Genomic DNA, 13,037 nt, shown 5'->3' on the forward strand with positions numbered 1-13,037 from the left:
AATTTCTAGAAGTCCCTCCTAGTTCCAATTCAGAAAATTCTATATTTGGGAATGATAGTAGCAACACTTGCTTTGCATATTTTTATGTCGGAGAAGAGAATCCAGCCATTTCTTCTTTTGCTACAATTTCTTTTGCTACAAAAGTTTAAAACATCTAAGCCAAAGTTGGTTCAAATGTAGATGAGGTTTCTAGGAACTATGGCTGCCTCAGAGAAATGTGTACCACTGGGGTGCCTAAAGAGGAAAATTTTTCTATAACATCTCAATTCACACAGACAGGACAACTGATCTAGACGCTGTCTCTATTTCAGCGGTGAAAATCCAACTTCTGCTACCGAGTTAATTAGATTATTACAAATGATTATCTCGGGGAGTCTCATTGGATTTGAAAATCCCAGACCCATGTCTGTTCACAGATGCTTCAGAGAAAGGGTGGGGAGCAACACTGGATCATTTGCATCTCTCAGTGAAATGGACTCCACAGAAGACAAAATTACACATCAATTGCCTACAGTTACTAGCTATATTCCAAATTCTTCAAGATCAGTAACTTCTAGTGGTAGAGAAGACAGTAGCAGGGTTGTCGGACAATACAACGGCACTAGTCTACATCAGATGCAATGGGGGTACAAGATCTTCATCCCTGTACTAGAGAGCAGAGGTGCTGTTATCTTGATGTCCAAGACACATTACTCTGCTTCCTGTAGTGGCTACAGGGGACATTGTGGCTGCAGGGAGGTAGTCTAATTTCTGGTTCAGTTAATTTATAATTTTCTCATCTACGAGTGTATGGGGTTTTAATTTAATAATAGATTTTGGATCGATCAAAAGTATCATAAAGGTCAAGAAGTAACATTTAGAGCCAATCTAGTCTGGAATTAGAAATAGCTTTAATAAACATGCTGGAGTCCTGTACTTCAAACTGTATTTTGAGATGGTTTGTACAAAGTAAATACCTTAGACATTTCCCATCTGGAATGGAGGAGGAGAGTCTAGGAATCATGAAGACCACAAATATAGGCTATTGTAAATGATGGCTTTGTTCAAAAAATAACAAATTTGGAAATAATTTGTATTTTTCCTAACATACAAACCTGAAGCTATTTATTATGGTATTACTTTCGGCAACGCTGAAAATTAGCCAAGACAATTTTAGTGAGGGATAATTACCCGCTAGTTAGCGGGAGGGGGTTGGGGTAGACTAGCTACCCCGCTCACTCACACCTGTCGGTTGAGTAACCACTTTTGCTTTTTGGCAGGACTTCTAGGGGGACAGGGTGGTGGGCCAATTTGTATAAATAGCTTCAGGTTTGTATGTTAGGAAAAATACAAATTATTTCCAAATTTGTTATTTGATCCGACACAGATACAAACCTTCGCTATTTATTAGGGTGACTTATTCTTAGGAGGGAGGAAGTCCTTACTAACTGGCCTTGGTCATGACCCGGGGTCCTCTCTATTTCGATCTGTGATCGATCGATAGTAGAGGGGACCCTACCCTCGCTAAAATCAAAGTAGTTACAAGGTAACTCACTGATAGTGGCCTGCAGAAGCTTGTGTGAGAGAGACTCATGGCTTGTCTTCACGTAGGAACTCTAGGATTCTAAGACATATCCAATACCCTCCCTCAAGAAGTATTGGTGACGTAACAAAGTATTCATTCATACCCAGGATGCACAAGGGAAATGATTCTTACCTGCAGAGGAGTGAGGTCAGCTATGCTTCGGTCTTGCGGAGCTATTTCCCCAGGGGGGGAGAAGGAGAAAGAAAGAAGTGAGCCAGACATTCTTTTCATTCACCCTAGACTAACCTGGGTAACCTCACCCCTCAACCCTCTGCTACTTGTCCATCAAGTAGCCTGAGGCATTAGATCACTTGTTGTGCGGCCACCACAGGACCAATGGGGAAGGTTTCCATGCTCCTGTGGGTTACGTCTTTCAGGTAGTGGGCTGTGAAGGTCGTCTGACGCTTCCACACGCCCGGTTGCAATACCTGTGTCACAGAAAAATTTTTCTTGAACGCCAAAGACGTTGCTATGCCTCTGACGTCATGAGCTCTGGGTCGGTTGGACTGAGGAGGATCTGGATATAGAGCATTTTCGATTACTTTCCTTATCCAGGAGGAAATAGTATTCCTCGTGACCCTCCTCTTGACCTTCCCCGTGCTGACAAAAAGTGCTCGTACACGAGGGCGAGCTTTTGCTGTTCTTTTTAAGTAACACCTCAGACTCCTCACTAGACATAGTAACAGTTGGTCTGGATCTTCGGTTACAGAACGAAGACACTCTATCCGAAATGGGCCGAACCTGGAGTCCGGCACACCCGGATTTTGAGTCTTGGCTACAAACTCAGGGATGAAGTTGAGGATTACTTCCCCCCATCTCCTAGAGTGGGAGACAGCAGATAGACCATGAAGTTCGCTGACTCTCTTGGCCGAAGCCAAAGCGAGCAGGAGCGCCGTCTTCCACGTGAGGTGGCGACCTGAGGCCTGGCGTAGTGGTTCATAGGGGAAGCCCTTCAGAGACCTGAGGACCCGAACCACGTCCCAAGGGCGAGGTCTTAGCTCTGCTTGGGGGCAAGTAAGCTCGTAACTGCGTATGAGCAAAGAAAGTTCCAACGAGGAGGAAATATCGACTCCTTTCAGTCTAAAGGCGAGACTCAAGGCTGAGCGGTAGCCTTTGACTGCCGAGACCGAGAGAAGCTTTTCTTCCCGAAGGTTTACAAGAAACTCCGCTATAGTTGGAACAGAGGCATCGAGGGGAGAGATACCCCTTCCACGACACCAACCACAGAAAACTGACCACTTCGCTTGGTAGACTGCCTCTGTGGATCTCCTGAGGTGTCCAGTCAGTCTTTTTGTAACCGGTTGCGGAAAGCCTCTCTGTGTGAAGAGATGCTGGATAGTCTCCAGGTGTGAAGTCAAAGCGAGGCTACAGCTCTGTGAAAGATGTTGGCATGTAGTTGTTTGAGGAGGTCGTGTTGTGGAGGAAGCTCCCTCGGGATCTCCGTGAGGAGATGCAGAAGGTCCGGGAACCATTCTGCGTGATGCCATAGTAGAGCTATGAGGGTCATTTGCAAATTGTTGCTTGCTCGTACCTGGTTGAGGACTTTTCTCATCAGTTAGAACAGGGGACACGCGTAAGCGTCCAGGTTTATCCACCGTTGTTGAAAAGCATGTTGCCAAAGAGCTTGGGGATCCGGGACTGGAGAGCAGTACAACGGGAGCCTGAAATTTCAGGGCCGTTGCGAACAGATCCACAGTTGGGGAACCCCACAAAGTCAGGACTTTGTTGGCTACCAGAGGATTCAAAGACCACTCGGTGCCAACTATCTGAGTCGCTCTGCTCAGCTTGTCTGCTAGCATGAATGCCCTTTCCCGGAATGAAGCGAGCTGATAGAGTCACCGAGTTGTCTTCTGCCCATCTGAGTATCTCTACTGCAAGATGACACAGCTGCTGCGAAAAGGTACCCCCCTGTTTGCTTAGATAAGCTACTACCGTGGTGTTGTTGCTCATCAGCACCACGGAGTGCCCCGCCAGGAGCTGGTGGAACCCTTTGAGGGCCAGAAAGGCTGCCCTCATCTGTAAGAGATTCATGAGCTGGAACCTTTCTGATTCGGACCATTGGCCGGAGATGTAATGGTGCAGCACGTGAGGCCCCCACCCTTCTTTTGATGCATCCGAAAACAGCATCAATTCCGGGGGAGAGATGAGAAGATCGACCCCTTTGCAGAGGTTAGGCTCCACCAGCCACCACCTGAGGTCTGACTGTTCTTCTAGTCCTATGCGGACTAGGTGATCCCGGGAATCGGAGTGCTGGTTCCACTGGGATTTTAGTCTCCACTGGAGGGATCTCATCCTGAGGCGACTGTTGGGGACCAGTCGGGTCAGGGAAGAGAAGTGACCGAGAAGGCGAAGCCAATACTGCGCCGGGAGCTCTTCCCGACTGAGGAAGACCTGTGCTATCTCCTCAGTCTCTGGATCCTTTCGTGTGATGGAAATGCTTTGTGCCTTAGGGTGTCTAATCGCATGCCTAGGTATACCAGTTCTTGAGAGGGGAGCAGTTGAGACTTCTCGAGGTTTACCACGATTCCTAGATCCTGGCAAAACCTTAGAAGCTCGTTTCGGTGGCGGAGAAGTGCCGCCTCCGAGTCTGCCAGAATCAGCCAGTCGTCCAAGTATCTTAGGAGACGGATGCCGACTCTGTGAGCCCAAGATGATACTAGGGCGAATACTCTCGTGAATACCTGGGGTGCTGTGGAAAGACCGAAACACAGTACAGTACCCTGAACTGGTAATGCTTCCGATTGAACATGAATCTCAGATACTTCCTGGAAGACGGGTGAATTGGGATCTGGAAGTATGTGTCCTTCAGATCTAGAGTGCACATGAAGTCCAGGGCTCTTATCGCCTGTCTGACAGTGTCGGCCGTCTCCATCCTGAAAGGTGTCAGTTCGACAAACCTGTTCAGGGCCGAGAGGTCGATGACTGGTCTCCAGCCTCCAGACACCTTTTTCACAAGAAAGAGTCGACTGTAGAAGCCTGGGGACCCGTCAAGGACCTCCTGGAGATTGTCCTTCTCCAACATGGACTGGACTTCTGCTCTGAGGGCAAACTCCTGTGCGGATCCCTTCGCACAGGAGTTCAATGGAATCAGCACTTGAGTCAATGGAGGGAGAGAGAGTGTGAACAGGATACTATACCCTGAACGAATCCCCTCGACCGTCCAGGGTTCAGCCCCATGGTAAAGCCACCTCTGCCAGCGGCTTTGCAGGCATCCCCCACAGGTGGACAAATGGGAGGATTGCCTGTCTTATTGGGACCGGCCTCGGCCAGATCCCTTCTTACCCTTTCTTCCACGGAAGGACATTTTGCTGTGAAAGGCCTGCTTTGCACCCTTTTTACCCTGCTGTTTTGGGTCTCTAGCCCTTTACGGCTGCGGGTTCTGTTGTGCTTTCCGCTGTGGCTGAGAGGGGTAAGGTCTAGCTGTTGAGACCTTTTGGATGAGGGAGTCCTGACTGGACTTCCTCCACCTCTCTGCCACCTGCTCAACATCCTCGGGATGGAACAAAGAATTGCCCTCGAAAGGAGCATTTCTCAGACTCGCTACTTCGGCCTGAGAGAGATGTCTATAGAGCTTGCCTATGACAGCATCTGTCCTATTCAGGATAGTGTTGGCCCAAAGGTTCACTACCTGATGAGAGAGGAACTCGATGGCCCGAGTTCCGGACAAAAGGAAAGTCTCCAAAGACTTCCTGGAGGACTCCCGAGACAGGTCTTTAGACCGCATCAGTTGTCCTAAGTATCCTAACCAGAAATCCAGCCACGAAGTAGCCTGCATGGCGTACTTCGCCACCTTTTCCTGGTTTAGGATTTCAGAGGCCGAAAAGGAGACAGGAAGTCCCATAAGTTTCTCGAAGGGGGTGGCCTTCGAGAGTGCCTCTATATAGTGGACGAGAGGCAGCGTTGGAAGAGATTCTCCGAGGATCTCGTAGTACCTCCTCTGAAACACATACGGAGGAGGTAAGAACTTGGAGGACGAGTTGGAGCGGAGGGAAGAGGTGGAACCCGTTGCCTGGGACACAGCCTTCTGTTTGGTACTCTTCAACCCCTTTGACCAGGGCAAAGCTGCACTGGTCCTATGAGGTTTCTGAGTGCCATAGAACTGGTCAAGGACCGTTTCTTTTCCATCTAGAGGGGCTGCCGATGGATCTCTAAGTCCATTGATGGAACGTATGCAGGGTAGGACCTGCCAGAAGGAGTGTTCCGACTCCTTCCTCTCATACTCTGTAAGCTTAGGGCTAGCGGCTGCTGGCAGAGCGTCATCCTCGAGATCGCTCTGCCCTTCCACGTCCAAGCTCTCATCCATAGGAGCCCGGCGTGGATCGAAGTCGTCAACTGTATAGACTGGGGATAGGGAGACTACCGGGGAGGTGCTTGCTTCTGGCTGCCTGGGAGGCAGTGATGAAGGAAGCCTGGCCGAGGATTTTGGGATGGTGAACAAATCCTTCGGTTCCCTCCTACCAGGCCGGAGATCCTCTGTCCCCAAGGGCCTAGAGGACTCCGTCGGCTCGACCGGTAAAGAAAGGAAGGAGTTTCCATAGTAAGTAACCCTATTCTCCTTGGGGCTGAAGGACGAATCCTTTTCCTTTCCCCCTTTGGCCTGGCCTGTGGCGTCTTGAACTGCGGGGGGGCTACCCTGAAGTTCATGCCTAATCTCCTCCACAGGTCTTTTGCAAGGGGATGATCAGTCTCCCCTTGCCTGAGGGGCCCCCCTGTGCGAGAACTTCTGACCTCCTCCTAGGATCGGAGGGAGGAGAGGACCCCGGGAAGAGAGGAGGCGACAAGGGAATCCTAGGTGTATCACCTAAGGACTGGGAGCGGGGAACAACTCCCTTTATGGCTTGGCGCATTACATTAAATAAGTTGCTAAGCCACGGGGGGTCACGGGCTCCTGTGGAACTAGGGGGAAGGTCCTTAGGAAAGGACTGCTCCCTGGGTTTAGGAACCTGGGCAGGTTCCCTAACCCTCTTGTCTGATGGAGGCTTCCCTACAGGCAAGATAGGCACAGGCCTACCCTTAGGGATAGTATCTGGGCTCAGTCGCCTGTTGTCTCTGTTGAGGCCCAAGGGGCTCGAGAGACTGATTATGAGCGCCAAGATTGTCGTGCGCTCTTGCGCCTCTCCCGATTGCGCGAACCTTTTTCGCGCTCCCAGAGCGCATGAGGTTGTTCGCGCACCTGGCGCGCATAAGGTTGCTCACGCACATGGCGCGCAGTGTGTTGTTCGCGCGCATGGCACGCAACAGGATGTTTGTGTGCATGGCAAGCAATAGGCTGTTCGTGCATATGGCGCGCCATAGGATGAACCTGCGTGCCATGATCGCCATTTTTGGTCGTGCACGCCGATTCGGTTGTGTGTGCCAATTTGGCCGTGTGCACCAATTTGGCCATGCGCGCCAACTTGGCCATGCGCGCCAACTTGGCCGTGCGCACCAACTTGGCCGTGTGAACCAACTTTGTCATGCGCGCGAGAGCTCTCAGGTTGTTGAGAGAACTCACTGCTACGCTCACCCGAAGGTTCACGATAGCTTGTGTTGTGCGAGCGCGAACGATCAACACAACGAGAGTTTAAAAATTCTGTCAAAATAAGAATGACTCTGGTCACGAGAACCCGAAAGTTCAGCGTGAACTGTGTTGCGCGACTAGAGTTATGAGAGCCCAAGGGTTTAGCGTAACTCAGGTTACGAGACCCCGAAGGGTCAGCGTAGCGAGGAATCGAGTTTCCTCTGTCACGAGATCCCGAAGGATCAGCGTGACTGATGGTACGAGAACCTCGAGGTTCAACGTTACCGTCATTACGAGAGCCCGAGGGTTCAGCATAACAGAAACCCAAAGGTTTTAAGTCGCGAGAGCCCGAAGGTTCAGCGCGACGGAGACCCGAAGGACTCCTGCTGTCATGAGAACCCACGGGATCAACATGACTAGAGTCCGAAGACTCACGATCACGCCAGCCTGAAGGATGATCGTCACGAGACCCCGAAGGGTCAACGTGAGGAGAACCAGCAGGTTCAACATGAGGAGAACCAGCAGGTTCAACATGAGGAGAACCAGCAGGTTCAACATGAGGAGAACCAGCAGGTTCAACATGAGGAGAACCAGCAGGTTCAACATGAGGAGAACCAGCAGGTTCAACATGAGGAGAACCAGCAGGTTCAACATGAGGAGAACCAGCAGGTTCAAAAAGACGTCTCCTCGCAGCCCTAGGAGGAGAATGCCCGGGGTGGAGAGGGGTTACCCACCCCTCCACTCTACGAACCTCCAGAGAGGAACGTACAACAGACTCTGCCCGAAGGGGAGACTGATTAAGATCGACAGATAAATCCTCCGCAGGGGAGGAAAGTTCGCCCGAAGGAGAACTACGCTTACAACAAGGTTCTCTTTTCGCCCCTGGAGGAGAACCTAAAGCTTAAGGAGATTGCCGATGCACAGAGGCAACCTTCTCTCGCGAACAAGAGATGTGTTTCCCCGAAGGGGAAGCCCGCCTTGGAGAGAGACCTGCCACCGCCTCTGGTGGGTTAGCTAACTCCTCGGCGTCGGAACCAGACCCAAGGTCTGGCAAGGAACAGAAGGAGCCGACTCACTAGGGGAGCCATCATCCTCGTTTATCCCCCAGGGTTGACCTGGAGTCCACAAGCCCTGCGCTACTGCTAGACCGTACCCCGGAAGGGCCTGGTCGAGGATTAGCTTCGGGCATAGATTTGGGCGTAGAGGAAGCAGAAGTCCGCGATTTTTTCGATTTCGAAGAAGACCCCAAAAGCGAAGATTCGCGTTTAGACTTCTTCTTCTTCTTACGCGCAAACCTCTCCCACTGGGAGGCAGGCCACTCCCTACACTCGGAACAGGTGTTGTCCCGCGAACACTGAGTTCCCCGGCAAGCCGGTCATAAAGGATGTGGGTCTGTTTCCAAGGACGACATGAAGGTGCCGCAGCGGCGGCCCTCAATACCAGGACATGCCCGCATAGCAGGACAATAACCACACACACAGCGACACACACAAAAGAAAAAGTAATAAAGTCAAGGCAGTTTGTTAACGGGAGAGAGAGACGGCACATCTACACTCTACCGAGCCAAAAGTAAAAAGTGGTTACTGAACCGATAGGTGTGAGTGAGCGGGGTAGCTAGTCTACCCCAATCCCCTCCCGCTAACTAGCGGATGGGGTAATTATCCCTCACTAAAATTGTCTTGGCTGGTTTTCAGCGTTGCCGAAAGTGATACCCTAATAAATAGCGAAGGTTTGTATCTGTGTCGGAACAAACAACCTTCAACTATTAAACTTAGACAAGAAAAAAAAAATTTGGTGCTAATTTTAGTACAGAACCAAAATGCAGATGATATAGCACTTCAGTGCAGTAGTTTTTCTGTATTGATATGTATGCAAATTAAAATTATAGTATGTACAGTATAATGAAATATACCAGAGAAAAAATAAAGACGACAACTAACCTGATTCTTGTACGGGTAATGTAAAAGTACACATTCTGACATGAAGTATGAAATCATAGCATTGCCACCAAGAGCAGCAACATGAGCACGAACTAATGCTAGGACTTCAGTAACAAAGCTTCCCATAAATCCACTTAGACCACCACTCTGTTCAAAAGGAAATGAAAAACATCAATGCAACTGAAATATAGTACAATACAGTACAATTAAAATTTTACTGCAAACTCCCCCCTCATCCATGAGTTCATCAAGTTACTTGCAACTGGTAAAAAAAAATTCTTAAAAATTTACATTATTTTCAAATTTTAAGCAGGATTACCTGTCTTGGGAGTGACATAAGTCATGCCTTGCTCGAGTGAGTGGATAATTTTTCCAATGTTAACACCCTCTTAAAGACCATTTATCATTAACACCCAAGTAATTAACAAGTTCTATCTGCAACACAGATTCCAAAGAATATTTACTTTTTTATATTAACCTCATTGTGCACTTCATTACTAATTGAAATCAAATACTGTATTGTGAGAACATCGCAATACAGCCCTAACACATCTAGCACAGCAGAGTAAAAAAAAAAAAAATATCGCCAGCAAGAATTACAAATACCCTACTCTAAACACAAAGTACAATACTTGGCCCTCACAGGGCTGGCATAAAATGATTTGCCTAAATAGACTTTAGATTTAATTTAATAGAAAATAACTTTTTAACGACATAACTGAATATCTTGATTATGGTGGAGGTTTTGACAATTTCTTTATAGGTCTTATTTCTACATGACATTAGTTGTTGATTCATTTTCCTAATATTCACAGTAACAAGTTTTTATTTGTTAATATTTCTAAACATTCTGTACATATAAGGATTGGGTCATGTGAACTGTGTATTGAATTTCCTTGGCTGAGGCAGAAGACAAGTCAAAATTGCTTCAGTGTGATGTTCCTTTTGGTACTGTCAGGCTCAATCTTCTTTATATTTTGCCATTCATTGATGATAATGTGAGCTGGTCATTAGTACCGGTAGTTGTAGCTTTGGCTGCTTAATCAGCTTCTTTATATTCTGTAAAGCCTACATGGGTAGGAATCCAACATATTTTTTCAATGTTAAAAGATTGTGAAATTAAAACCTAATTTGTTCAGCAAGGGTATTTTTTTAATTTTAGTTTGGAATGGTTGCTGTAAACCTTTTGGAGTTGCTGAAAACCACAAATTTCTGTGGTGGCATATCTTTAATACAGTATGGTAATGATTGAGGTTCAATTCCCCCAAAACTGTGACCTCCAAAATATCAGTCCAGTAATCTTACATGTATCTAAGAACATCAAGACATAAAATATGCACTTTGGTTATTGCTTTGATTACCTCTTTAATACTTGTACTTTCTCTAATGAAGAAAAAATTTAGGTTTCCTAGGTGACGCTCGATTCGTCCTCCAGGTATAAAAGACAGGGGTGTGATTTCTACTCCATACTTCTCCCTTGGGAATGTCTGTAAAAATATAAAATCAAATCATCATAAGATTAGAATTATATTCATTGTATGAAATTTTAGAAAAGTATTACATATTTTTCCTAAGTATACAAATCCAAGTCCTATAAATATAGGGAATTGTCTTCAGATGAGCTAGAATGGCTATAGAAATGGTTAATGAGGTAGCTAAACATAGGTGGCTAACACGGGCAAGTAGCCCCGCCTACTCTGATGTCAGACTTGTGCTCACATTTCTCAGCTCGCACAGGTAAAGTTTAGTTTACCTGTAAAGTGTAGTCTACCTGTGCTTGCTTGTTCTGTGCACGCTAGCAAAATAGAACTCGCCTGAGCTCTAAACATTGCTTCTTTTGCATGCAAGTCTTGACGGAGAGACTCTTCCAATACAGTAATACCATACGTCAGGCAGACGAGCTCGTCCAACCACCTCGCTAGGTGGTAGGGTGCGTAACGCTGTGCAAGACTCGCCCCTTAGAATTCGGTTAGTCCAATCCCTTGCTAACGTGTCATAGAAAGGAAATCTCTTGCTCGCCTTATCCCCCAAAGAGAAAAGTTGACCCTTCCTTTCCTGTAAGGAAGAGGAAGAACAGGCAACTGCTGAGCACTTGCGAGTGACCAATGAGGCAGGGGATACTACCTCGCTGGATGTAGAAACTGAAGGCACAAGCTCCGGAGAGTTTGGTCTCCATAGCGATGAACGCTGTATGATAACGGCGAGGAGGCGGGATTGCAAGCCACCGCCTATCACCATCGTCGTCCAGCTCCAAAAGTCTGTGCTCCAATGTGATGAAGTGGGGTATGAATGAATCCGAAGGCCATTGGTGAAATCCCCAGGGGGAGATTGCTCAGATGAAGGCCGTCTTTCCCATGGACGGGAAGGACAATCGACCTCTTTTGCATATTGGCAAATCTCCTTGTTACAGAAGAATGCTTTGCCTTATTGCCTTATTCTATGTTTGGGTTCCCCCAGGCACCTCGTATATCCACCAGAGAGTTGCTTATGCATCTTCCGATGTATTTTGCATCTTCCAGTCTTGGATGGTCTGGGATGCATCTTAGGTGTTTATCGAGCTTATTCTTAAACACATCTACACTCACTCCTGATATGTTTCTTAGATGAGCTGGCAGCGCATTAAATAGTCGCTGCATTATCGATGCTGGTGCGTAGTGGATTAATGTCCTGTGTGCCTTCCTTAGTTTTCCTGGTACAGTATAGTTTTGGGCACTATTAATCTACCTCGGCTTGCTCTTTCTGATATTTTTTGCTCCATGATGTTTTCAGTAATTCCTTCAATTTGTTTCCATGCTTGTATTTTTATGTAGCGTTCTCTTCTCCTTTCTAGACTGTATCATTTTAAAAATTGCAGTCTTTCCCTGTAGTCAAAGTCCTTAACTTCTTCTATTCTAGCAGTAAAGGAACTTTGTACACTCTCTATTTGTGCAATATCCTTTTGGTAGTGTGGGTACCATATCACATTGCAGTACTCGAGTGTACTACGTACATAAGTTTTGAACAGCATAATCATGTGTTCAGCTTTTCCTGTTTTAAAGTGCCTCAATAGCATTCCCATTTTTGCTTTACATTTAGCCAACAGTGTTGCTATTTGGTCATTGCATAACATATTCCTGTTTAACATTAAACCAAGGACTTTAATTGCTTCCTTGTTTGATTGTCTCGTTATTAGGTCCCCTGTATGCATATACCATTCTTTCTCTGTTTCCATAATTCATTGATATAACATATTCCTGTTTAACATTACACCAAGGTCTTTAATTGCTTCCTTGATTGATTGTCTCGTTATTAGGTCCCCTTTATGCATATACCATTCTGTCTCTGTTTCCATAATTTAATGATTCAAATTTATCGGAGTTAAATACTATCCTATTTATCTCCACCCATTCATATATTTTGTTTAGATCTCTTTGTAATGAGTTCCTATCTTCATCACAAGTAATTTCTCTACTTATTCTTGTGTCATCGGCGAAACGTCTCACTACAGAGTCTTTAACATTACAGTCTATGTCTGAGATCATAATAACAAACAGCAGTGAAGCTAATACCGTACCCTGTGGCACACCAGATATTACCCGAGCTTCATCTGATTTCTAGTCATTTGCAACCACTATCTGTTTTCTGTTTTGTAGCAATTCTTTAATCCATTTTCCTACCTTTCTCTTAATATTATGCTTTCTCATTTTTTTCTCTAATATATTATGGTCTACCTTGTCAAAGGCTTTTGTAAAATCTAGATATACCACATCTGTGTCTTTTTCATTTATCATATTTTTATATGTTTTCATAGTGTGCTATCAGTTGGGTTTGTGTACTTTTTCCGGGCACAAAACCGTGTTGACCTATATTGAACAAATTATTTTTAACCAAATGATTCATTATTTTCTTTTTTATTACCCTTTCATACACTTTCATATGTGACGTTAGACTAACTGGTCTATAATTACTTGCCTCTAGTCTTGATCCACTTTTGAAAATAGGAGTTATATATGCTAATTTATGTTTAACATATATCTCGCTTATATCTACACTT

At 46.2% G+C, this 13,037-nt stretch overlaps 1 protein-coding gene across 2 annotated transcripts in view; it reads right to left on the bottom strand.

Annotated features, from left to right (window-relative positions):
• The window catches only part of LOC137641604 (C2 domain-containing protein 5), a 202,801-nt gene that overhangs the window by 15,469 nt on the left and 174,295 nt on the right, over positions 1-13,037 (bottom strand). For both annotated transcript variants that reach the window (XM_068374324.1, XM_068374323.1), the window contains 2 exons: positions 10,366-10,491; positions 9,005-9,151 (listed from right to left, as the gene is read on the bottom strand). In XM_068374324.1, coding sequence (XP_068230425.1) covers positions 9,005-9,151; positions 10,366-10,491 — 273 coding nt within the window. The remainder of the gene's footprint in view (positions 1-9,004; positions 9,152-10,365; positions 10,492-13,037) is intronic.

Source organism: Palaemon carinicauda, chromosome 5 (genome assembly GCF_036898095.1).
Source record: "Palaemon carinicauda isolate YSFRI2023 chromosome 5, ASM3689809v2, whole genome shotgun sequence".
Classification (NCBI taxonomy): domain Eukaryota; kingdom Metazoa; phylum Arthropoda; class Malacostraca; order Decapoda; family Palaemonidae; genus Palaemon; species Palaemon carinicauda.